Here is a 26,305-nt window from a genome sequence, read left to right as displayed (position 1 = left end):
GGAAATAAACTTCATGAACTTACTGCCTAAACATTACCCTATTATCTAAGATTGAATCTTGGTGCCTAATTTAACTTATTGCCACTAACATATTTATATGCATACAACTATATATGCTGATCAAACAATAATAACAGTGAGTTAGGAGAGGCAACCGCCCATGGACATCTTTTCATGTAATTTGTGTATTAATGTTCACACAAATAGCTGACCTCAACACACAATATTTTTTACATCAAACTGGTGATTACAAGGAAAGATGACCTGTATTGGCTGTAACATGTACATACTTGTGAAGATTGTAAATTTGAAACAGTTTATTTTGAAATAATGAAATATATGTATATCTGAAATTTATATGTAATACTATTTCCTCTTTTTGAAAATATTAAATTGCATTTTCTTTAAGATTATTCAAATAAAAAGATATGGTATGTTTGCAATAATATAACTATATATAACATGTATAAAGACCAAAGGACAAAGATGTAAACAATTATATTTCATTACAGAGAAACCATGGAGACCATATAGCCATTCAACTTTACTTCTTGTTTTATCAATGAGACTAACTGCTATGTGATTAAACTTATCTTCTTGAATGTAGAGAAACAGAAAAACTCAAATGCAAGATTTTGTGTTAGACAGTAGTTGTAATACAGCAGTTCCAGGATAGGGTTTTCAGAAGTGGATCCAGAAATTTTCGTAAGGGGGAGGCCCAGTGACTGTCTAAGAGGGGGCCCGCTCCAGCCATGCTTCTGTAATTCCCTATATAATCAACCAGATTTTTCCTACAAAAGGGCCCCATGAGAAACCATTTGAATCTGCCTCTAGTTTTTAGACGAATCTGTAATGTGACTTCCATCACCATGTGACATAAATGTATGCATCTTCACTTCCAACACATATTAAGCAAACGGGTGAAAAAGTTTATTATTACACTGCACAAATTATTTGAGAAATTAATATCTAATGAGATGGTCACTCTCCCTCATCATGCTCATTCGTACAGGAATCAAGATAACTCGGTACCTTGAATGACCGAATAACACTGTTAATATCCGAATAACACCTGTAATGACCGAATAACACTTGTAATGACCGAATATAACACTTTAAATTTTAATATTAGTACATTATTGGTGACTTTTAAGCATTATTTATAAAATAATAGTATATTATCAATGTATTTTATAACTTATAAATGATTTACAGAAAGCAGATAAGTTCATAAAAAACTTTTAAAATTTAGTGTGTACATCCAATAAGGTGACCATGGACATCACAATGGCCGCCATGTTCAATGTACAACATTAAATTTAAAATGATCTTTATGAACTTATCCGCTTTCTGTAAATCATTTTTAAGCTATAAAATACATCGATGATACTATTTGGCTTCAATTTTTAAAATAGAGTAATAAAGTACTAACACCACACATAACTGTTTTATCCAGGTTTTTGTTATTAAAAGTGGTAAAATTAGAAAATGTTAGTCATTTGTTAGTATTGTCGCCTATGGCAGAATAAATAGTACCGTTTTCCCTATACAGAAAACGCAAACCGGAAGTCTATTGTGATTTAAAATTATATCCAATGACGGAACAATATCCGGACGTCCTTTTTTTCGTTTTTCTCCCAAAATAACCCAAACTGTATAATCATAAGAATGGATGACAAATGCGACTATGCATGGTACCTATAGGACACAGAGACATGATGAATAATTTAATGTGGAAAGAAGAGAAGCGACACACAAAATGAGGTCTTCTCGTTTAATAGTATAGATAATCAATGTTTAAAAGTCACTAATATGTGATAATATTGAAATTTCAAGTGTAATTCAGTCATCACAAGTGTTATTCGGTCATTCGTGTTACCCAGGATTACATACAACAGAGCTCCAGATAAGAATTCACAAATTGGGTTTTTTACCCACCATTTTCTTATATAATTGGGTGATAAAGTTTTTTGATTGCATTATCAATTCCAATTCACCCCTCATGTTAATATCAAATTGGGTTTTTCACCACCAAGCTCCTTAATGTATTGGGTTTTTTCATACCTGTCAACCTCTGAAAATGAAAAGTCAGGTCATGACCTGCATTGAGAAAAAAAATCTCAGGTCATAACGCGTACGACATTTTGCGGGCTCAATTGAAGAACAAAAATATGTTTACATATAATTTATATAGTCAATATGTATATGAAACAGTTAGAACATGTATACAAGTTTATTTCAGACTATTGTTATATTCCATAGTAGCAGACTTTGCATTCTTTAAAAGAACTGCACTTGGTTTCAGTTCATAGCAATGCAAATGTGTATTCATTTTACAAGAAAGAAGAGCACACAGTGTATCCTTATTAAGAGCAGCCCTAAACTCTGTAGCTATTTTCTTTACTAAAGAAAATGCCCTCTCACTGTCTGCATTGCTGTTTGGCAAAACCAGTAATGTTTTAGCAAGTTTTGACAAAACAAAAAATCTTGGCTTGTTAAGAAAAATGTCATGCAACTTGGACATTTCTCCCCAAAATGTACCAATGTCAGTTTCAAGGGAAGTGCAAAGTGGAAGTTCATCTAATGGGGTCAACTGATAGTCACTGAACTCATCTTGTAGCCATATCGTTACGTAGCTCAGGTAAACAGTCCTACATTTTGACTTTTGGTTACATTGAAAAAGACCGATAAAACCGAAGGTCGTATTACTTCTAAATACCGGAAACAATTCCGATCAGAAATCCGGGTGAAACGGGTAATGTTAGAAATTCCCGGGACCCGCCGGGTAAAGAAAAACTCCCGGGTGAGAGGTGAAAATAACGGGTGTCACCCGCAAAAAACGGGTGAGTTGACAGGTATGTTTTTTCATCAACACAATATTGAATATTTAGGCAATTATCAACCCCAGATTTTTTTTCCATCTTAAATATGTTTCTTTCTTTGTTTAGCTGTTTTATTTGGTTTAGGGTTAGGGTTAGGGTTATTTGCTAGCTGTTTTATTTGGTTTATTGACTGAGAAGCAATTGTAGGTTTAATTTGTGTTCCGTTTCAAACCCTCTGCCAGTTTTGTATTTTCTCATATAAACTGTAACAAACGGATATATATGTGTATTTACAGGCACTCGTCTTATACCTTTATATAATAAATTCTGAGACCAGCGCCTGTATGTGTATTCATTAATTAACCGTAAAATGAAAAAAATAGTTTATAAACTCTAATTATACTTGAATGTTTTTGTTTTATTCCAATTTTCATAAATCTTGGTTTAGTTGTCTTTTATTAGAACTTTTGGTTTCTGATGCTTTATCATGTCATAATTGATTTGGCCTTTCACTTTTTCCAACTGATTTCGTTTTTGAGGAAACCCTGCTCTATTAGCAATGATCTCGTTAAGGTACGCACACACGCCTGTTTGTTCGATGGACGCTTCCTAAAAACACTGGCTGAGTCTTGTTATCATCATAACTTTCCCTTAGCTTTTCAAAAGAAGCAGAAAACATGCTTCTATTCAATATTTTTACCGGACATTCACTTTTGTTTTAATTCAATGTATGTTATGATACATTTTTTTGTAAATCCGCAATGCGAAAAAAATATGACTTCATGACACACGCTAATTAGATAAACGCCGAGAAGATCGAAATGTTTTAAAAAACACGTGTACCTATTGAGCAACGGAAAACTCTAACAGGGACCCATTTCAGCTCCTTGATGCAGGGATCTATTTTTAGAACGAAAGGAAATTTCCAATTATAAATATTATAAAAATAGTTTACGTGACGACTGTAAACAGATAAGGGTAAATAACGCAAATGGTAGTCAATAAAAGGGTTGAGAACTCATGGTTTTGGAATATAATTGGGTTTTCCTTTGAATTAATTGGGTTATTGAACCCTGCAATGGGCAATTGCATTGGGTTTTTTATTATTTGTATTGCGTGAACACGCAAATACGCAGCTTATCTGGAGCTCTGATACAATGTACTTACCATGCTTAAAGAACATAAATTATTTCTATACTACCCTACAGAATGATGATATAATGAAAGTGCTGGAAGTTTTTAAGAGAGCAGGGGTACAGGCACGCCTTCTATCTGGTAAATGAAGTCATAAAGGCATGCGAAATTGACGATCGGAAGATTCCAAAAATGATGTAAATTAGTCAAAGATTGTTTTGGGCAAGGAATTATGGGATATCAGGGAGTCTTTCTTAGCCATGTCCACATACAACTTAACTGGTAGTGTTGAAAAGTAAAGCATATAATATGAGGGCCCTCATGGGGTTTTTGATTATGTGATTACTTGGCCGTTTTTTTAATGATTATTTGATTATTAAGCCAAATATTTCATGATTATTTGATTACCTAGGACTGTATTTTTAGTTTATGATTATTTGATTACTAAAGATAAGCAAATATTTAATGATTATGTGATTATATTGGCAAAAAAATGGTGATTATGTGATTACTAGGACCCCCCCATGAGGGGCCTCTAATATGGGGACGAAGTCCCCAATAACAGTAGAAAATTCAATAAAAAAAAAAATTCGGGAAAATTTCCCGAATTTTTCATTGTACTAATGATCTCAAAATCGTTCAAATTTTTTTTGTCGTGTTTTAAAATCCCGGACCGGCGCAGAAATGTACAATGTACTTCCTTTTTCCGGTCTCGTTTGTATGAAACTTTGAGTAAAATATATATTTATCAGTCTAGTATAAAATAGGAAGGAACGCGCAATACCAATTTCATTTTTATTAATTCCTTGATATGAAAAAACGTTACCTGATGATAGCGTTTCTTTGTTTACATTGCATATGACGTCATAATTTAAATAACGTCACAACTAAAATCCCTAACAACAGAACCAAAATCGGAAACGTTACGGTATTTCCGTTTCTTTTTTTTAACAAATACTAAGTTACAAAAAAATAATTCATACAGACTTCGTCCCCATTTACAGGTAATGGCTGCATGCCTCATATTAAAGTAGATATTTTGTATAAAAAAATATATTATTCCCAGACATATTTCCGATAATTTTTCACTTACCGTTATAATAAAATCCATTGATGAACTTAGGGGTTTCATCCAAACCATAAACATTTAGTTTATTTTCGGATAATTTGTGCCAGAAACCAGCATCAAGAAAACTACTGAATGGGGCAAACTGAAGTTTCTTTTGTTGACTCGACATGGTATTATCAATAAAAGGAAATAAGAATTTAAGATTTTCCAAATAGGTCTACCATTTTTAATGTCACGTGATTAGTGTACAAAATTGTAAAAGTATTAGGGGGAAGGTCTAAAACGCGGAAATAAAAAACGCGGAAATGAAAAATGAGTGTATTATAACTAATATCTTTGGAACCGCGAGGTATGTATTTATATATTTCTAAATCATTTTCTCATATGTTCTCGATTTTGACCGGGCTTTTTATATTTTTGTGAATTTTAAAAAGTTGAAACTTTCACTTCAATATTTGTATACAAGGGGGCCTTCCGGTCAACTTTTTGCCCTTTTATAGTAAAATATTTATTTTTGTCTTTATATCATATTATTTGTCATTTAAATGTCTTTAAGAGTCAATTAACAGGCTTTGACCGGGCTTTTTATATTTTTGTGAATTTTAATTAAAAGTTGAAAATTTCGCTTCAATATTTGTGTACAAGGGGGCCTTCCGGTCAACTTTTTGCCCTTTTATAGTAATATATTTATTTTTGTCTTTATATCATATTATTTGTCATTTAAATGTCTTTAAGAGTCAATTGACAGACTTTGACCGGGCTTTTTATATTTTTGTGAATTTTAATTCAAAGTTGAAAATTTCACTTCAATATTTGTGTACAAGGGGGCCTTCTGGTCAACTTTTTGCCCTTTTATAGTAATATATTTATTTTGTTCTTTATATCATATTATTATTCATTTAAATATCTTTAAGAGTCAATTTACAGACTTTGACCGGGTTATATGCTTTTTTGTGAATTTAAGTTTTAATGTTCAAAAATGTGTTGCCAGAGTCACACTAAGAAAGTCTTCCGGTCAACTTTTCAATAAAAAAACATATTCAAATATTTTATCTTATAGACTATTATATTAGCTTTCAAAATCAGTTTTATTTATTAATTTAGCTTTAGTGGTTCCAAAGATATCAGTCATAATACACTCATTTTTCTCTTCCGCGTTTTCAATTTCCGCGTTTTAGACCTCCCCAGTATTGGTATCAGGTCCGTTCGCGCCCAATACATTTTCGCACCCTACACGTTCGCACCCAGTATTAGGGTCCCGATTACATTATTAGTCTCTGTCTTGGTTTAGTCTGGGAACATGACACAATATTCTCAATACCGTATTCCATAAGTGGCCAACCATGTAGGATCATGTGGTATATTTAGTTTTGCATGATGTCTCAATGTATTTTTATATATTTATACAGTGTTCTGTTCTGTTCTGTACAGGTATTCACCTCCGTTTAATCGGAGCACTCCACTTATCGGATGAGCAATTTAATTTACACACCGAGATTGCGGATATCTTTATATTTACATTAAAAATATGTACGACTAAAAGAAATATTTTAAAAGTCTTAAAATATTACGACGATAATAAGTTAAAAATATTATGTACACATCACAATTGCGGTAATAAGAATCAACACGATATCACGGTAAAAATGTATGCAGCTAATGTTCACCACTTGTATCACAATAAAAATGTACACAGCACAAGTTGCAAATACAATATCACGATAAGAAATGTACACAGAACTATTGCGGCAATAGCGTTCACCACTATATTATGATAAAAATGTTATTTACAGCTTATTTAATAAAACTATAAGTGCCCTGCCAAGGCTATCATTAAAAGTATAAATCACGCACTTCTTGATAGACTGATACAAGTTAGCTTGGCATCCCATGCAGACTGTACAGACTATATTGGATATTGCTCTTGATTTGAAGATATTATAGAGTGTACTAGTTAGCTTGGCATCCCATGCAGACAGTACACACCATATATTTACGATTTCGGTGTTATAAGTTACTTGAAAACTTTAACAGTTAAAATCTAGAACATTTTAGTAAGACTTATTTGCTATTTCAGTATTTAAATATATACTTTAGATTTATAAAAGTTAAAATCTAAAATAATTAGAGCCTTCATACATTTCTTTTACTTGATGTCACATAAAAGTTTTGTTCGCTTTATATGTAACTGGTAGCAAAGATCTTGTGTTTGCCTTTCTATATCCAGTAGCTTGTCCATTGGCTGATTATTCAGTATATTTGTCTTAGAACAATCCAGTATAATTTCCATCAGTATTTCATCATTACTGACGTCGATTGTACCACCCCCTTCTATCTCTCTTAGCTTGTTGACTAGCTTCGCCATGCATTTTTGTCGTACATCAAGCCTAGTACATTCCAGGAGAAAATGTTCAAGGGTTTCATCATTGTCCTTACATAGCTTACAGTCAGGCAGTACTATATTTTTACTGAATTTTGCTTTTATACTTTGAAGCATGTAGGTACCAGTTACTAGCTTACATTTCAATTCCGCTTTTTTGATGTCATATTGATTATTTCGAACACATTTCCAAATGTTATGCGGATTATTTACCGGATTATTTTGCAACGATAAATGTTTGAGTGTTGATTTTGTATTACATTCTTCTGTCCAAATTGAAGACCAGTAATCATTTATGGCTTTTTGAAGTTGTTTTTTCCAAATATATTTTGATGGAGGATTTTTCATAATTTCTTCTGCTGTTGGGAGTTGATATTTTTGTAAAATTTTGCTTATACGACAGATGAAAGAATTGTCAAATTCTGTGCTGATTTCTAGTTCCCATTCTAGGATTTGATGTTCTATTGAGCCATCTAGGCGAGAAATTGAGAGAAATAAGGCTAGCATGTTTTTGTCCAGTACCGATTCTATGGGTTCAGCTCCTATTAGTATATATACTGAAGCAGATGCTGTCCTATCTGATAGACATTGAAATTGTTTGAACATTTTCCTCTGTAACTTTTCTAGTTCAGATACATCCTTTTTCATGCATATTTGTACTTCGAGTCCATAAAGATAGCGGGGGACAACATATGTTTTCCAGATCTTTTTAAGTACCAGCGGTGACATTCCTGTTCTGGCATGTAGGCCAGAACCTAGCAAGGCATATATAGTTTGCCGGCCAGTTTTTAGCCTTTCGTCCAAGTTGACTTTGCCATTTGTTGCCCTGGTGATACCTAGATGCTTCAGCTTTTCTACTCTTTTTATTTCTTTTCCATTGAAGCTGTATGAATGCGTTTGTTGCTTTAATCCTTTAGATACGCACATTATCTCTGATTTGTCTGGATTAATTTTAACCATGTCTCTTTTAGTGTGGAAGTCTATAATATTGAGCATTGCCTGTAAATCTGACCGCTCACCCAGTAAGGCAATATCGTCCGCACATGTAGGAGAGCCTACTTGTATGTTGCCTATTTTTGCGCCTAGATTACTACTGGATATTGCATTGAGAATGGTATTATTGTATCGCTTGTATAGCAGAGATGATAATTTTGCTCCTTGACGAACCCCTTGCATGATATTGATACTTTCTGATGTTTCATTATTCCACTTGATTTTGAGAGACAGATCTTGATAGATGTTCCGTAGTAGGATCCACATATCTCCCTCAATTCCATCATGATAAAGCTTATTTAACATGATCTCATGACTCAGGGTGTCAAATGCCTTTTCTGCATCCAGTGCAACAAGTTCTAATAATATTTGAAGAAGACGATATATTAGAATAGTTTCAGTTGTAATAAAGGCTGCGAAGAGGCTTGATGCGCCTTCTGTAAACCCTCTCTGTAATGGATTTTGTGATGGTAGTAGCTCATATTCTAGCCTTCCTTTAACGATTGATTCAAAGATTTTAGAAAAGATACTTGTTACAACAATTCCCCTGTAATTTCCAGGTACGGTTTTATCCTTCTTCTTTTTAAGAACAGGTGTTAATAAACCATTTTTTAGATTTTTCGGAACATCCAAATCGGAGAAAATATCATTGATTATGCTTGCGATTTCTTCTGATAATTCATCTACAGCATATTTGTAATGTTCAGAACATATACCATTTTCGTCTGATGCCGGTGCTTAGGTTCTTAATTGCACTTTTAACTTCTTGCCCCGGCGCCATAAAACTTTTTTTTGCTGAGTAAAAAAATATTCTCAGAATGAATTATTTTACTCAGCTAAGAATGAGAACTTTTTTATCCGCCATAAAAAAATATTCTCAACGTTGAGAATATTCTCAGCTGAGATTTTTTTTCTCAGCTGAGTATTTTTTTCTCAGTGATGTAAGTGGTAAAATAGTTGTTTGAAAACTAAAACGTATACCAAACTTCTCTAAAACGCAGTTTTATCTCATGAGAAATAATATAAAACATAAAAAGAATCTATGATAGATAAGATGACAAGTAGCATTTAGTAAGCATCTGCAACCACAGTCCTGACAAAAAGTCACAGAATATAAAGTCGGCAAATAATTTGTGTTATTATAAGAAATATAGAACCTAATGGATATTATAAAAGAATGATCTTGAAATACTTGAGTTATTTACCCGTAGCTTCTTATAAATATGTATATATATTTTTTTATATTTCTTTATTTAGATCTATATTTTGTATTTTTTTTAAAGATAAAATGCAATCTTCGTTGACGTTTACGTGAAGAGTGCTTTCTTTCACGTCCGCACTTCTATCGAGTATGGCGTGCCAAATAAACATTTTGAAAAGATAATTATTACGGATCAATAACATACATTATGTATTCAGACGACATAAGACACCATGTGACAATTTTAAGAGAAACAGAGCTGCTTTTTTCTCACATCTATAATGGGGGAAAAAAAACCAAAAAACGACAAACCAAATATTTTGAAATCAATATGAAAGCCCAGTAAATAATTTGAATCCGTTTTCAATATTCAAGATATACGTAACTTTAATATTAATATAAATCTGATACAGAATTTAACATGTTTAATACGATTTAACAATTATGCAAGTAGTCATAAAAATTGCTCTGCGTAATGAGTTTAATATCATATTGCACAGGAAGAGAAAATAAAAGTACGACGTCGTGTGAGAAGGCATGGCATGTATTTAATGTCCATTACAGTTATTAACAACACCTTGTACAAATATTATTTTCGAAAATAAAAACAGTTTAATAAAACAAACAAAACTATCCGATTTATGAGGGTCATGCAAAGGGGAGTAGGGGAAGATGTTCTATTTTTCTCTATTCAGAAAGAAATATTTTCTGTAAAATTCTGATCGTGCATATGGAAATATCCTTCTGTATCATGATTTTGACATGATAATGATTTGTCTAGATCAACGACATATGTATGACAACAATACCCCCACCCCACCCCACCCCGAATCTGTCACTGTACTACTGTACTGTACAAATGATACATTCCTGAATATCAATATTTTAACTAATATCTGTTTTAAACCAAAGGTATATTTGATTTATACATGTCTTTGGTTTAGCAGATATGAGGTATCGGTACTGAAATCTAATTGATGTACAAGTAGTAAATTGTAAAAATAGATTTAAGAGAGAAAAGACATTGATAAGCCCAACTGTCCAACAAAATATAAAAAAATGCCTATCTATCATCTATTTTGGAGCATATATTTAAAATTTATTGGAAATGAACAAAAAAAAAAAACAAAAAAAAATCGAAAACAATGTAATTATCCGTCCTGGAGTATCAGTCAAACAGCCCTTACCAAAAAATGTTGTATTAAATTGCAATTAAGTATTGAATGCTGCTTTTTGTAAATTTATTGGGGTGTAAAAGCGTTGACCGAAGTACATTTTGTATGAAGCGCGGAAGCGTTTCATACTAAAAATGTGCGCACGGTCAACGCTTTTACAACCCTATAAAGTAACAAAAAGAAGCATTCAATACTTATAATTACATTTTTTTTTAGATAGAATCATGAAAACACGATTTTTATCAAGTTTTCATTTAATTCACCTGTGCACTTTATTGTGAGACCTCGTGTCATCATGAATAATAAATTGTATTGTCTAAAGCAATTGTTTCAGGAATAGCACGTGATGTGCAGGTAGCCAATCAGAATAACGTATTATAATGAAACATACATCTAATGTAACTATTGAATTATGGATCTTGCAAAACTGGAACATAAGATGTAGTAAGCATGCTGGCGAACGTGAGCTCAGACTTTTTTGATTCTGTAATTCTATTTAAAGTCATAATAAACAAGTGACCGGTGAAAAATAATGTTATTCCAATTTTTGAACCAATGCATACAAACATCATAAACTAAGTATTCTGTGCACGATTTTATCATTTTTTTCGCATAAATTTCGTATAATCGTCATTTTTTTTTTCAATCGGTCAGTGTTAGGAAAATAAACAGGTAATTAAAGTTCGTGTTTTGAAGCCGAAGTTTAACGATTGTCACCTGTTTGTCAACAATCCACCAAAAAGCATGGATATTGAGCACGTGTTTAACATGTACAATCAGATAATAGTTTATTTTAAGGACATCCATGCGTATTGCGATCACCTAATTCTTACGAGATCGGTCACACGGAGGTTACTTTGCATATGGAAAATATGTCGGGGAATTGCTTTCTGGAAGGAAACAATTAGAATAATGTAAACATCTTCTTAATATGAACAAATTAAAGAATTTTCTTCAGAAAAAAGTATATGTACATAAGTTTTATAATGAAAACTATCCATTGAGATATAAAAAACATATGCATTTTTTTTTTAATTTGATTTTATGAATTTAATTACCGTTAGTTGTTCATTTTTAAATTTTGAAAAATCTAAGGAAACTGAGATTTCAACTCGGACAAAGTTGACCTTCGTCTCTTTGCCATATTTCTGATTTGTTGTTTTCAATTTGTTTTCCACTATTGCAGCGTTTTTGTCAATGATCATATTGGTCTGATCTCTGACACGAACTGTTTTATTATGGTGTAATGTTTGTGTAATTTCTGACACAATGCAGGAGAAGGATGTTAGGTTGACTTTGTCTGTAATAGTGGACGAAATAAAACGTCAAGATTTGTTAACTCCTGATGCAAGATCGTGATTTTTGAGCAAAATACTGATGGTTATGGATGTACAGAAATTGCAATGACTACGTACATCAATTGACCAATTCCGATTACGACCAGTTCAATATTTCACTCGTTTTACCTTATCTTAATTTTTATACAAGAGGCTGTCACAACGACAGCAAACCGGATTTATTAATATTTACTTGTGTCCTGGCAATATCACAAGAACCAGTACTGATGAATGGTGAAAGTGAATATCGTCAATATCAAATTTGACCTCCATTTTGTCATCAGTATCAACATCTTAAAGTTTGAAAAGCTTAGATTTGATGGTTCATGAGTAAATGCAACAACGTGAATAGAAACGCCATTTCACAATCTTTCAAGAACCATAACTCCTGAACGGTAAAAGTCAAAATCGCCATTATTGAACTTGACCTTCATTTAGTTGTCAGTAACAACATATCAAAATTTTAAAAGCTTTGGTTGAACGGTTCATGAGAAAATGCACGGACACGACTGGAAACACAATTTTTCCATCTTTCAAGAACCATAACTCCTGAACGGTAAAAGTCAAAATCGTCATTATTGAACTTGACCTCCATTTTGTCATCAGTAACAACATATTAAAATTTGGGAAGCTTAGGTAGAACAGTTCATGCGTAAATGCACGGACACGACTGGAAACTCCATTTTTCAATCTTTCAAGAACCATAACTCCTGAACGGTAAAAGTCAAAATCGCCATTATTGAACTTGACCTTCATTTAGTTGTCAGTAACAACATATCAAAATTTTAAAAGCTTTGGTTGAACGGTTCATGAGTTAATGCACGGACAACATTTGATTGAAGCCCGCCCGCCCGCCCGCCCGCCGTACATCCCCAAATCAATAACCGACATTTTTGTCACAAAAATCCGGTTAATAAGAAAATTGTACATTTTAGCACCCCATTTTTCAGTCTTTTTTCTTCATTTTTTTTTTGCACATTTTTTCTTCTTTTTTTGGGGGGGGAGGGGTATTTTCTTTTCTGTTAATCGCCTCGTTTATTTGGGTTATTTCTAAGAAAGATCAGATATTCAAGCGTCAAGCGGGATATGTTTAAAAGGAAGAAGTATATACAATGAGAAGCTGTTTAATTGGTCGCTCTTTTTGTAGTATCTTTTAAAATTTGGTAAGATTAATATGGTACAACCAACTAACAAATGTGGGGTTATCAACTTACATTTTTAATTTTCATATGCTTTTACAGAATTATGAGACTATTTCAGTCGTTTTACCTTACTCTTATCTTTTATGTAAAAAAAAATGCACATTTAAGCACCACATTAATCAGCTTTTTTAGACAACATTGATTTTGAGTATTCATCCTAAAAAATGTATGAAAAAAAATATGTTAAGGAATAAAGATGTGTATGTTCCTTTGGATAGAATTGGATTTGAGGTGACAAGTGAAGTTCTTCATTGCAAATTTTAACAAAAACACTATCAACATTTGTAATTTTTTTATCAAATTACCTTAAGGTGGTATGGGAGTCTAAAATAAAAATGATAGAATTTGTTCATACTTTGCCAAAACGTTGTATCTATTGATACATGATGAAAAATATAATAAAAATGATAGGTCACCGCGCATTTTCTCAAGCTACAGGACGGGACAAAATGACACATTTTGTATGGATTATACAGGAAAAAACACCATTTTGTGATAAGAAACTAAACAAAATGATAGAATTGTTAAATACTTCAGGAAAAGATAGCTTTCAGACACTGCTTTGAGAATATCAAAAGAAAAGATAGGGTCACCGTACGTTTTTTCCGGCTAAAATACAAAGTAGGAAAATTCCATACAGAATCCTTCAGAAAATGCACTTTTTTAGAGTTACCTCCCCTTAAAATGCCAATTTAAAAAAAAAATAAAAACAACCAAAAATAATTAACATTTGCAAAAATATCAATATTTAGAAGTTATATTCTTATAAATTGGTACTTTTAAATGAAAATGTACATTAAACATCTGCATTCCTGCATCAAATTTTGCTAACTTGATGGAAAATCTGGACCTTTGATTCTCTGTTTTTTACAATCCAAGATGGAGGAAGACACCCATACCACCTTAAAAAAAACATTTAAGATTTTTTTTATATACTTAAGTATGGTTTTGGCTATACTCAAATATTTAAGAATATTCTTAACTTTGAGTAAGAAAATATCTGAGAATTTTTTTATGGCGGTGCATTTTGCTGAGAATAAAAAAATTGAGAAAATTCTCAGGCGGAGTACAAAAACTTTACTCAAATAGTTTTATGGCGCCGGGGCCTGGTGTTGCTTGTTTAATTTCTTTTTTGGAATGTTGATTTTCAAAAATGATGTCATTTTGCAATTTAGCCAAGTGGAAGCGTTCCAGGTCAAAGATATTTTTGTCATGATTTGGTGTTCCGAGTTTTTCGAAATGTATTGTCCATGCTTTTAGAATACATTCTCCTTCAAATTTCTCATTTCCAATGTAAAGAACGTCAGTATTTGATGAATGATTAGATCGTTGTTGCTTTATTAATTTATGGAATGTTTTGCTGTCTTTTTCTGAAGCTTGCATGATTTCATTTATGAACTTTTCCTTCTTTGATGCATGTGCCTGTCTCTGTAGTTGTCTCAGATGACGTTTTTTGTTTTTGAGAGCCAGCTTTTCTTGATCTGCATCCTGATTTTTGTTGGTTTTATCTATCCAGTTCCTATGTGCAGACTTTGCTTCTTTAGATGCTTGGCTAATTTTGCTATTCCATATGCCTTTCCCAACAGATTTTAGTTTTTTCAGCTTCCTGTAGCTCGGAATAGATTTTGTACCAGCTTTATGAAGTGTTAATTCCAATTTTTGTATACGTGATTCTACGGTACCCGAGAATTTCTTTTCTCCAGATGTATTGTCTAGACTACTTTCAATAGTTGACTTGTAGAGGCTTTTGTCGCATTTTCTCCAGTTTGGCCTTGTATATATTTTGACAGGTCGTAGAGAACATCTTTCAACCTTTAGAGCCATATTTGCAGTGACTAGAGTATGATCAGAGGTATTTGTAGGATGCCTCATAGCTATTTTCACATTTGGATTTGATTGCTGTATAATTCTTTCATCAAACAAGAAATAGTCAATTTGTGAGGTATATTTGCCATTGTGATGAAAAAATGTTGGCTTTATTGGATAACCATCTGGTATATGGAGATTGTTTATGTTTTTGAATTCTCCAAAGACAGTGTCCCGTTTCCTATTGTCACGATGTAAAGACGCATTCATATCACCACATAAAATTATCTGGTATGTTTCTCTATACCCCATAATTTCGGAGATTTGATCTAATCATGGAAGTAATAATGGATATGGGATCTAAATATTACTTCCATGATCTAATGTATCTTTATATTCAATGTCCCCACTACTCTGTGCAGATGGCATATAGGCATTAATTAAGCATGTTGCAATTGGACTGCTGTTTATTGTTATCACTTGAATACGAGAATTCCCAACTGTGTTGTTTAGATCTTTCTGCCACAGAATTGCTGTTCCTCCGTAGCCACGGATAGATTTAAAGTCTATTAGTGGGTTTTCGTCATCCACTGATTTGATATTTGACGAGAATTTTTTATTTATTTCTATTGCTATATTTTTTTCCAAAGATAGCAGCCAATGTTCTTGTATATATATAGAATTTGCACTGTTCTCGAAATGCAATACACAATTTAAATATCAAGCATGACCAAGAGAAGATAACTTGCTTTGTTTACGATTTGAAAAATCAACTCTGAGAATATGATATTAAGGGGAGTTTTCTTTTTTTCCTCCCTCACTGTTCTTTTGTTTTTCATTGTTTTAGTAGAGGTTAAGTTCACAAACTTGGACAAGTCAAAATTTCACGCTGGAAAAACTGAATTTGAATTAATGCAAAGTAAAAGTGAATTTCCAAACTATGGATATTGTTGGAAAGAAACAATAATTGTACTCACTAAAGATTGCAAGCAGTTGACAGCTGAAGTCCAAGGAAAACTAGCTCTTGCATACTTGAACTGCTTTTTACAAATGCAAAATCTACCAATATATGAATGTGATGTTACTCAGAAATTATCAGAATGTACACAGAATATGAAGGATTCCGATCGAAACTCAATGGCAACCTTCTTTACACATACACAGAACATTTGCTATTTTTTAGAATCCCAGGTTTGGCATGATGAGACAGAACGAACCATCAAAAGACTTGCAACAAGCTCGGAAGATGTCGCTACACAACTTGAAGAAACAAGTGAACTTCAAAATGAAATGCTTCACCAGCAAAAGGAATCAATGACTAACCAGCAAGAAATTCTTGAAAAATCTGTCAATTTGAGTAATATTATATCAACATCTTCTGATAATATTCATAAAATATTTGATGAATATAAAAATGCAACAAATGAACAGCGTCTCCTTATTGGCGATTTATTTGATAAATTTTCACACCTTCAGTCAATGATGTTAGGAGAATTCACTGGTTTATATTCGATTCTATACTATGCTGTTATGGTGCTTATGTCTTATTTTCTGACATCAGCGCCTCGTACTGCGGCAGCAAGGTTTTGGTTATTTGGGGTAGCAACCGTTAACATCTTGTCAGAGAGATTTGCCATATCTTGGCTGATATCAGAAGAAAATCAACTAGCTGGAAGTGGTGGTGATATCGATGTAGGTTTATATAATGTATTTAATATTCAAATTTTACATTTTTTGGGCAATATCCGTATAAAATTGTTTGATTACATAAAAAAGAACGAAGGTCTAAATTGTATGTGCATATATATTTCAGCTAGAAATAGACATGATAGAATCCTACATGTATTTCTATTTTTGCAACAACATCTTCGAATTCCAGGTTTTGGGACCGAACATCAAAACTCTAAACCAATATTTGTCAGTAAATAATTTATTAATCATGTTGATGTAATATGATGTAAGAAAAGTAAACAGTCTAAGTTTAACTCTTTCATGTCATATACATGCCTCTACAGCAGATACATTTTTTATCACATGTTTGAATAAAATTGGAAATGGGAAATAGTTCAAAGAGACAACAACCAGACCATAGACATGATAGAGCAGATAACATCAGAAGGTCACCAATGGGTCTTTAATGTAGCAAGAAACTCTGGTACCTCCGGTGGAGTCCTTCAGCTGGCCCCTTAACAAAAATTTATACTAGTTCAGTGATAATGGGCGTCATACTAAACTCAGAATTATACACAAGAAACTAAAATTAAAAATCATACTACTAACAAAAACCAGAGGCTCCTGACTTGGGACAGGCTCAAAAATGCGGTGAGGTTAAACATGTTTCTGGAGATGTCAACCCTTCCCCTATACCTCTAGCCAATGTAGAAAAATCAAACACACAACAATACACACAGTAAAACTCAGTTTAAGAAAAGTCTGAGTCTGATGTCAGAACAGTTAACAAAAGAAACTACACAAAATGACAATAATACATAAATTAACAAAGGACTACAAGCAGTTACTGACATGCCAGCTCCAGACCTCAATTAAACTGATTTAAAGATTATATCATTGTCTCCATCATACTTGTATATATATTATTTTAGTTTCATCTTCTGAATATTTTTAAATTCACTGAAGCAATAATTTGACAACATTAGTGTTTGATGGTTTTCATTGATCATGTTGATCAGCAACATTAGGAAAACAGCACCTAATTTGGATGCATTATTATCTGCCTTTGCTACTGTATTTATATTAGCATCATCACTTCTTTTAACATGTTTAATGCAGAAATTGGTCCAGTTTCAAGTTAAAGCAGATAAACATTTTAGTTCCAATTGAAGGGTTTGTTAAAAGTTTATTAATAAAGCATATTGCTAGTTTCTACACCATGTACAACTTCATGAAGACACACAATTTTTGCATAATTTTTTTTTTTTAATTAATTGCAGGAGGCAGTTTATATGTACCAGAAGCTTTGCAGGAAGATATCCGGTGCAGTTGCTATACTTGTATTGGGAATTTCAGCTTACTGCTATCAAGATTTACATGTCATCAATAATCAACTCTTATGGGACATCAAGAGAAAAATTGAAAACCTGGAGATCAAAAACACTGGGCTAGGTAACTCATGTATATTTAATTGCGTACTGTGGTACAAATGTACTGAACTAATTGCATGTTGTCATTGATTTAAAAGTACCACAAGTGTAAAAAAACTTATCTTCAAATCTCAAAATTGAGTTTGCACCAAAAAAAATGATAAATCTATATTGGTACATGAAAAGTTGTAAGAAATGCAAGCAAGCATAAACAATGTTAAGACTTTAGTTAGACTAGCATAAGCAGGATTCATAAAAACCTATTGACATACAAAAATGTACAAGCCAGAAAATCATTAGCTTTTCATAAAATTTCTTGAAATTTATTTGGCTTGTGAGGCTCTTTTCATGAAAGTATTGTTTGTCTGTACAAATTTTGTTCTGGCCTGGACTGTAGGACTTCAGGTCTATCATGAAGACAGCTTTTCAGACTATTTTTTTTACTGGTAGGTTCTTTTTATGTAGTATCAACTTTAGTCTTATCAGAACAAGAAAAGATAAAAGAAAAAAAATGTGATAAGAAAATACAATGACAAAGACAAAATTCAAAACCACCTTTTATAAGATATTCTCTTTGCGAATGTAGATTTAAAAAAAATACTTTATACTCAGAATTATTTTTAAAACAGGCAATCAGAACCAAGAAATTGGACGTACTTTGAGTACAGATACCAGTAGTGACACTATATTACAAGAATATAACAGTAATACAGATAGACCCAACACATTAACAGCAGCTGCTGATAGTAAGTGAAAGAATATTGATTTACAAATATTCTGTGAATGTTAAGATTTTTATGAACTTATACAAAGTTACATTTATGTATGTGTCCCATGAAGCAGCAATTGAACAGCAAATCTAAAACTATTATTTTGACATAAGTCATATGGAATTTGTTTTACTCAAGTTTTTTGTTGAGTTTGCTCTTTGACTTTTGTTGAAAAAAAGTAAGACATAGTGATCCTACATTCTGTCGTTGTCGACATCATCCACACATTGTCATATTCCCTCTGTGGTTAAAGTTTTTGAAACTTTAATAACTTTCTTAAACTATCATGACAGTTTTACTATCCTTGATTTCTACCAAACTTAAACAGAAGCTTGCTTATGATCATAAGATAGTATTCAGAAATAAAATTTGTAAAAAAATACTGCTTATCTGTATTTAACCTATAAATGGACTTAGTTTTTCTCCCAGTTAACATTACATTCGGTCTGTTTCTTAAACTATCCTGGATTTCTACCAAAATTAAACAGAAGCTTGTTTATGATCATAAGATAGTATCCAGAAATATAATTTGTAAAAAAAAAAATCCTGTTTGTCCATATTTTACTTTTAAATGGACTTATTTTTTCTGCAACATTCACTCTGTGGTTAAAGTTTTTAAAATTTTATTAACTTGCTTAAACTATCCTGGATTTCTACCAAAGTAGGACAAAAGCTTGTTTTATATTCATGATCAGAAGATGGCATCTAGAAGTGAAACTTTGTAAAAAAATACTTTTTCCCTAATTTACTTATAAATGAACTTAGTTTTTTTCTGCCAGTTAACAACATAACATTTACTCTGTTCAAAGCTTTTTTTTAAATTTTGATAACTTTCTTAAACCATCCAGCATTCCTGGATTTCTACCAAACTTGGACAGAAGTTTGTTTATGATCAAAAGCTAGTATCTAGAAGGAAATTTAAAAATATATTTCCTGTTTTTCCGTATGTTATTTACTTATGTACATAGTTTTCTTCCAGTTAACATTACATACAATCTGCAGTTAAATGTCCTAAAATATTTATTAGCTTCATAAAGTAGACCAGACACTGGATTCTGGCATCATTCTGCAGAACCCTTACAATTTTTTCTTTATAAAAGTTACAACATTGTGCCATCAAGAATAGATGACCAAAAAGTATTTGTTCTAAAGTAGGTAGTGAATCATTCCTTGTAGACTTTAAGAAAGATATGCTCCAACATGTGTTTGAACTGCCATTTTTTTTTGGGGGGGGGGGGGGGGGGATAAATGTAGGATACAGTTACGAACAACATGCCATGATGTTCTAATAATAAGAATGTCAGCAGATAGTAAAGTGCTTCCATTTTATCTACGTATTACATGGAAAGTGGTTTTATATGAACAATAATTATCATAAAAAAATCCCTGTTTAATTGATTACCATTTAAAAGAAACATTTTATGATAAAAAAAATAAAATACTCTCCTATGATATATATAAAAATTCCAGTACTATAAATGTGGCAAAATAAACCTTTGATGTCATACTTGATACGGGGGCTCAGTGGCTTAGTGATTTAAGTTGTTCAACTAGGCTCACAGCACTACGGTTGTGAGTTGAAATCCACCATGTGGCAGGTGCATTCAACACCAATGAATGATTGCCTATGATTGGCAGTTTTTTCTGCCAAAGGTTATGGTTCTCTTCGGTCACTACTGCTTCTTCCACCAATACTAACTGACTGCCACAAAAAAACTAAAATGCTGAAAGTGACATAAAGCACTGTTCTAAGTTAGAGATCTGAAACAAATAACTTATACATGTAGTCTTAAGGTGGTACCTAACACTTTAACTAAAATTAATTTGGCTCGTTTAATTTTCTTAAAATTTTGACAAAGTATTTACTTTGACCCTTTTACAAAAATATAAAAATTTCAAAATATTTGAACCAACCGTTTTATCAGAAAAATTACACTGGTTATATAGCAGTTTGACAAACTCTTATTTTGATCATTGAGAAGCTTAATATACCCTTAACAACACAACATAATTAAAACGTTTAGCTAATTTTACAGAGTTATCTCCCTGTATTGTTAGGTACCACCTTAGGGTGCTATAAACAGTTTCGTACTAAAAACTAGGGGTATTTCCCCAGTGAGATTTACATACTGATGGAATTCCCTGCTATTTATATACCACTAAATGAAAAAGTTGATTGTTTTTTAAGTTCAATGTGAAAAACATATATTGAAGTTCAATTAAAATGCCACTTTTGTCAAGATTTAAAAAAAAAAAATGTTTTTGTGACTTCCTACTATATGAGAGGCAACTCCATAAACAGCTGATTTTCACCTGTTGCAAAAAGCACTTTGATTTGTCAGGTAAGATAGTTCCTTTCGGAGCAGGCGAACGTAGGCTGAAACTACATTTTCTTAAATCAGCCGGATAAGCTCTTCGAAATGCATATTATAAGAAATCTCAAATATATGCACAGGTTACTGATCCGTGTGTCCAAAGGTGGTCTGTTTTTAAGGTTTTTTAGGGGGGAAATGCCTAATTTCCAGCTGATAACTTGTACCAATTTGCATGTTTAAACAAGAGATGTTGGATTTTTTTTTATTTATTCAGAAAGTTCATAGAATTATCTTTCCATTGATGTATAGATATCTATATAACTATGAATATCTGACTTCTGCATGATGGGTCCACTATTACATGCCCTGTTACAGAATGACGTCACGTAAAAAACTGTTGATTGCACCCTTAAGGGACAAATACAAAATATTAGTGATGTTTTAGCATAGAAATGTGTTTGCGAATGGAGTAAAATAATTCTGAAAAATATTGTACGGCATGTATACATTAATTTAAAAGCATCTGTTTGGTATATTTAATGCAAATATTACAGATTTGTACATAGCAACCAGATATAAGAAAACCAGACTCTGTGCGAATATTGAAGTTTTTTAATTTTTTGCGACGTCATGATATTTTTATTCAATCTCTCATATATTTGGAACCAAAAGTTGCATATGAAAAGTGTAGATTTTTTCTACTTTGACCTTTACTCCTGATCAGTGTTACATAAAGTTTTATTCATTATAATATATATTTGGTACTTTTTATAGTCAAAAAGGTACACATGCCATTCCTAAGAAAAACACTATTTCAATATTTTCTCAACTCAGCTATAACTTAGTTCATATAGTACTAGGAACAAAATCTATTTAAAGTAACTTTATTCATGCCTATTTCATAGTTTTTATTCTATTTATTTAAAAGAAACCCTATTTTATGATTTATTTTCTTTGTAAAACTGATGAAAATGTGATACAGGAAATGTTTGGGATTTGCCAGTTAAACTGTTTGCCACTGGCCAATATGCCACTACCGCGCGACATAAAAAAAGAGCTGTAGTTTCACTATTTGTGGTCACAATCCTTAAAGTAAGACATCATTTTAATCGGTATAGTGTACAGATTCAGAAAAGCTGAGAATTTTTTATATATCGCATACAAGGTTTTGCTTAAGGGTGCTATAAACAGTTTCGTACTAAAAACTAGGGGTATTTCCCCAGTGAGATTTACATACTGATGGAATTCCCTGCTATTTATATACCACTAAATGAAAAAGTTGATTGTTTTTTAAGTTCAATGTGAAAAACATATATTGAAGTTCAATTAAAATGCCACTTTTGTCAAGATTTAAAAAAAAAAAAATGTTTTTGTGACTTCCTACTATATGGGAGGCAACTCCATAAACAGCTGATTTTCACCTGTTGCAAAAAGCACTTTGATTTGTCAGGTAAGATAGTTCCTTTCGGAGCAGGCGAACGTAGGCTGAAACTACATTTTCTTAAATCAGCCGGATAAGCTCTTCGAAATGCATATTATAAGAAATCTCAAATATATGCACAGGTTACTGATCCGTGTGTCCAAAGGTGGTCTGTTTTTAAGGTTTTTTAGGGGGGAAATGCCTAATTTCCAGCTGATAACTTGTACCAATTTGCATGTTTAAACAAGAGATGTTGGATTTTTTTTTATTTATTCAGAAAGTTCATAGAATTATCTTTCCATTGATGTATAGATATCTATATAACTATGAATATCTGACTTCTGCATGATGGGTCCACTATTACATGCCCTGTTACAGAATGACGTCACGTAAAAAACTGTTGATTGCACCCTTAATACTGAGCTTATCAGATCGTAGAGATTATAAAATAAGTGAATATAGATTTGTAAATTATTAACCATTATAATTACATTATTTACAGCAACAGGTTATGAAAGTGATAGTGGTTGTAGTGAGAGTAGTTTATCTACAGAGAGTTTGTCTGGTGATACAGATAACACATATATACCTTCGTCTTTATCCACCGTGGAGAGCTATTCAACATGTTATTCCTGGGAATCCAGTCAGACTACACTTACTGATGAGCTAAGGGATATACGTGGAGCTACACCTCTAAAGGAGTTGGCAGAACAAATTGATGCTTGGGCAAAAACTGGAAAATACAGACAACCTTCACCAAGTATGACTTTTGATTTACACTCATTATTTTCATCTTGTTAAAAGGAATTGATACTTTAAAAAATAATTTTATCATCATTTCAAATTGCTTCTCTATGAAGTTTAAAATGTCTACCAGGACAAGTTAATATGTTGAATTATTTTATGTCTTATTATTCCTCAAATAAGGTACTGTTTAATGAATCATTCAACGTTTAGAAATAACAAAAAAAAACAAAAAACAAGCACTTTTTCAACTTCAACAAAATGTATGCAGATGGAATGCAGACTATCTTATGAAAACAAAATAGAAAAAGTAAAGACCATCTAGTTAATGAGACATGTTTTTTATTGAATTATAATTCATATTTTTTTTTTTAATTTCATATTTATTGAATTACAAGCTAGCATGCACAGATTTTAAGCATTGTTATATTTGTAGTCCGTAGTATGGAGTCAAGATTTGCAGACCAGACTGGAAGTAGAGTAACCAGATCTATAACACCACAACCAGTAAGTTGTTGTTCTTTGTTGTTCTAGGTGTGCTTTTTAGCTCACCTGGCCCGAAGGGCCAAGTGAGCTATTCCCATCACTTTGCGTCCGGCGTCCGTCGTCGTCGTCCGTCGTCCGTCGTCGTTAACTTTTACAAAAATCTTCTCCTCTGAAACTACTGGGCCAAATTTAACCAAACTTGACCAAAATCATCATTGGGGTATCTAGTTTAAAAAATGTGTGGCGTGACCCGGCCAACCAACCAAGATGGCCGCCACGGCTAAAAATAGAACATAGGGGTAAAATGCAGTTTTTGGCTTATAACTCAAAAACCAAAGCATTTAGAGCAAATCTGACATGGGGTAAAAATGTTTATCAGGTCAAGATCTATCTCCCCTGAAATTTTCAGATGAATCGGTCAATCGGTTGTTGGGTTGCTGCCCCTGAATTGGTAATTTTGAGGAAATTTTGCTGTTTTTGGTTATTATCTTGAATATTATTATAGATAGAGATAAACTGTAAACAGCAATAATGTTCAGCAAAGTAAGATCTACAAATAAGTCAGCATGACCAAAATGGTCAGTTGACCCGTTTAGGAGTTATTGCCCTTTATAGTCAATTTTTAACCATTTTTCGTTAATTAAAGTAATCTTTTACAAAAATCTTCTCCTCTGAAACTACTGGGCCAAATTAATCCAAACTTGGCTACAATCATCTTTGGGGTATCTAGTTTAAAAAATGTGTGGCGTGACCTGGTCAACCAACCAAGATGGCCGCCACGGCTAAAAATAGAACAAAGGGGTAAAATGCAGTTTTTGGCTTATAACTCAAAAACCAAAGCATTTTGAGGAAATCTGACGAGGGATAAAAATGTTTATCAGGTCAAGATCTATCTGCCCTGAAATTTTCAGATGAATCGGTCAATCGGTTGTTGGGTTGCTGCCCCTGAATTGGTAATTTTGAGGAAATTTTGCTGTTTTTGGTTATTATCTTGAATATTATTATAGATAGAGATAAACTGTAAACAGCAATAATGTTCAGCAAAGTAAGATCTACAAATAAGTCAAACATGACCAAAATGGTCAGTTGACCCGTTTAGGAGTTATTGCCCTTTATAGTCAATTTTTAACCATTTTTCGTAAATTAAAGTAATCTTTTACAAAAATCTTCTCCTCTGAAACTACTGGGCCAAATGAATCCAAACTTGGCCACAATCATCTTTGGGGTATCTAGTTTAAAAAATGTGTGGCGTGACCTGGTCAACCAACCAAGATGGCCGCCACCGCTAAAAATAGAACATAGGGGTAAAATGCAGTTTTTGGCTTATAACTCAAAAACCAAAGCATTTTGAGGAAATCTGACATGGGATAAAAATGTTTATCAGGTCAAGATCTATCTGCCCTGAAATTTTCAGATGAATCGGTCAATTGGTTGTTGGGTTGCTGCCCCTGAATTGGTAATTTTGAGGAAATTTTGCTGTTTTTGGTTATTATCTTGAATATTATTATAGATAGAGATGAATTGTAAACAGCAATAATGTTCAGCAAAGTAAGATCTACAAATAAGTCAACATGACCAAAATGGTCAGTTGACCCCTTTAGGAGTTATTGCCCTTTATAGTCAATCTTTAACCATTTTTCATAAATCTAAGTAATCTTTTACAAAATCTCCACTGAAACTACTAGGCCACAATCATCTTTGGGGTATCTAGTTTGAAAAATGTGTCCGATGACCTGGCCATTCAATCAAGATGGCCGCCACGGCTAAAAATAGAACATAGGGGTAAAATGCAGTTTTTGGCTTATAACTATGAAACCAAAGCATCTAGAGCAAATCTGACAAGAAGTTTTATTGTTAATCAAGTCAATATCTATCTGCCCTGAATTTTTCTGATGAATTGGACAACTGGTTGTTGGGTTGCTGCCCTCCAATTGGTAATTTTTAAAGAAATTTTGCCGTTTTTGGTTATCTTGAATACTATTATAGATAGCGATAAACTGTAAACAGCAATAATGTTCAGCAAAGTAAGATCTACAAATAAGTCAACATGACCTAAATGGTCAATTGACCCCTTAAGGAGTTATTGCCCTTTATAGTCAATTTTTAACAATTTTCATTAATTTGGTAAATTTATGTAAATTTTTACCAAATATAGTTCTCTGTTACTAATGGGCAAAGTTCATTATAGATATAATTGTAAGAAGCAAAATCGTTCATTAAAGTAAGAACTTCAAACACATCACCATCACCAAAATACAATTTTGTCATGAATCCATTTGTGTCCTTTGTTTAATATGCACATAGACCAAGGTGAGCGACACAGGCTCTTTAGAGCCTCTAGTTTAAGTTA

General features: G+C 32.6%; 2 protein-coding genes across 3 annotated transcripts in view; one reads left to right on the top strand and one right to left on the bottom strand.

The window, feature by feature from the left end:
- LOC143069232 (ubiquitin-like modifier-activating enzyme ATG7) overlaps positions 1-5,285 on the bottom strand; it is a 40,881-nt gene extending 35,596 nt beyond the window's left edge. Inside the window, exon 1 of the mRNA XM_076243767.1 lies at positions 5,050-5,285. Coding sequence (XP_076099882.1) covers positions 5,050-5,194 — 145 coding nt within the window. The 5' untranslated portion in view covers positions 5,195-5,285. The remainder of the gene's footprint in view (positions 1-5,049) is intronic.
- Positions 1-26,305, top strand: part of LOC143069242 (uncharacterized) — a 48,206-nt gene that overhangs the window by 21,005 nt on the left and 896 nt on the right. The window contains exons 1-5 of one of the 2 annotated variants that reach the window (XM_076243778.1): positions 15,874-16,811; positions 18,071-18,242; positions 18,850-18,966; positions 23,228-23,485; positions 23,906-23,976. In XM_076243778.1, the coding sequence (XP_076099893.1) occupies positions 15,903-16,811; positions 18,071-18,242; positions 18,850-18,966; positions 23,228-23,485; positions 23,906-23,976 (1,527 nt within the window). In that variant the 5' untranslated portion in view covers positions 15,874-15,902. Of the gene's footprint in view, positions 1-15,873; positions 16,812-18,070; positions 18,243-18,849; positions 18,967-23,227; positions 23,486-23,905; positions 23,977-26,305 lie in introns of those variants that run through there. The other variant, XM_076243787.1, reaches the window with a different exon arrangement.

The sequence above is a fragment of the Mytilus galloprovincialis genome, chromosome 1, assembly GCF_965363235.1.
Source record: "Mytilus galloprovincialis chromosome 1, xbMytGall1.hap1.1, whole genome shotgun sequence".
Lineage (NCBI taxonomy): Eukaryota > Metazoa > Mollusca > Bivalvia > Mytilida > Mytilidae > Mytilus > Mytilus galloprovincialis.
The sequence above is the reverse complement of the archived record's forward strand: the minus strand, read 5'-3'. Positions and strand labels throughout refer to the sequence as shown.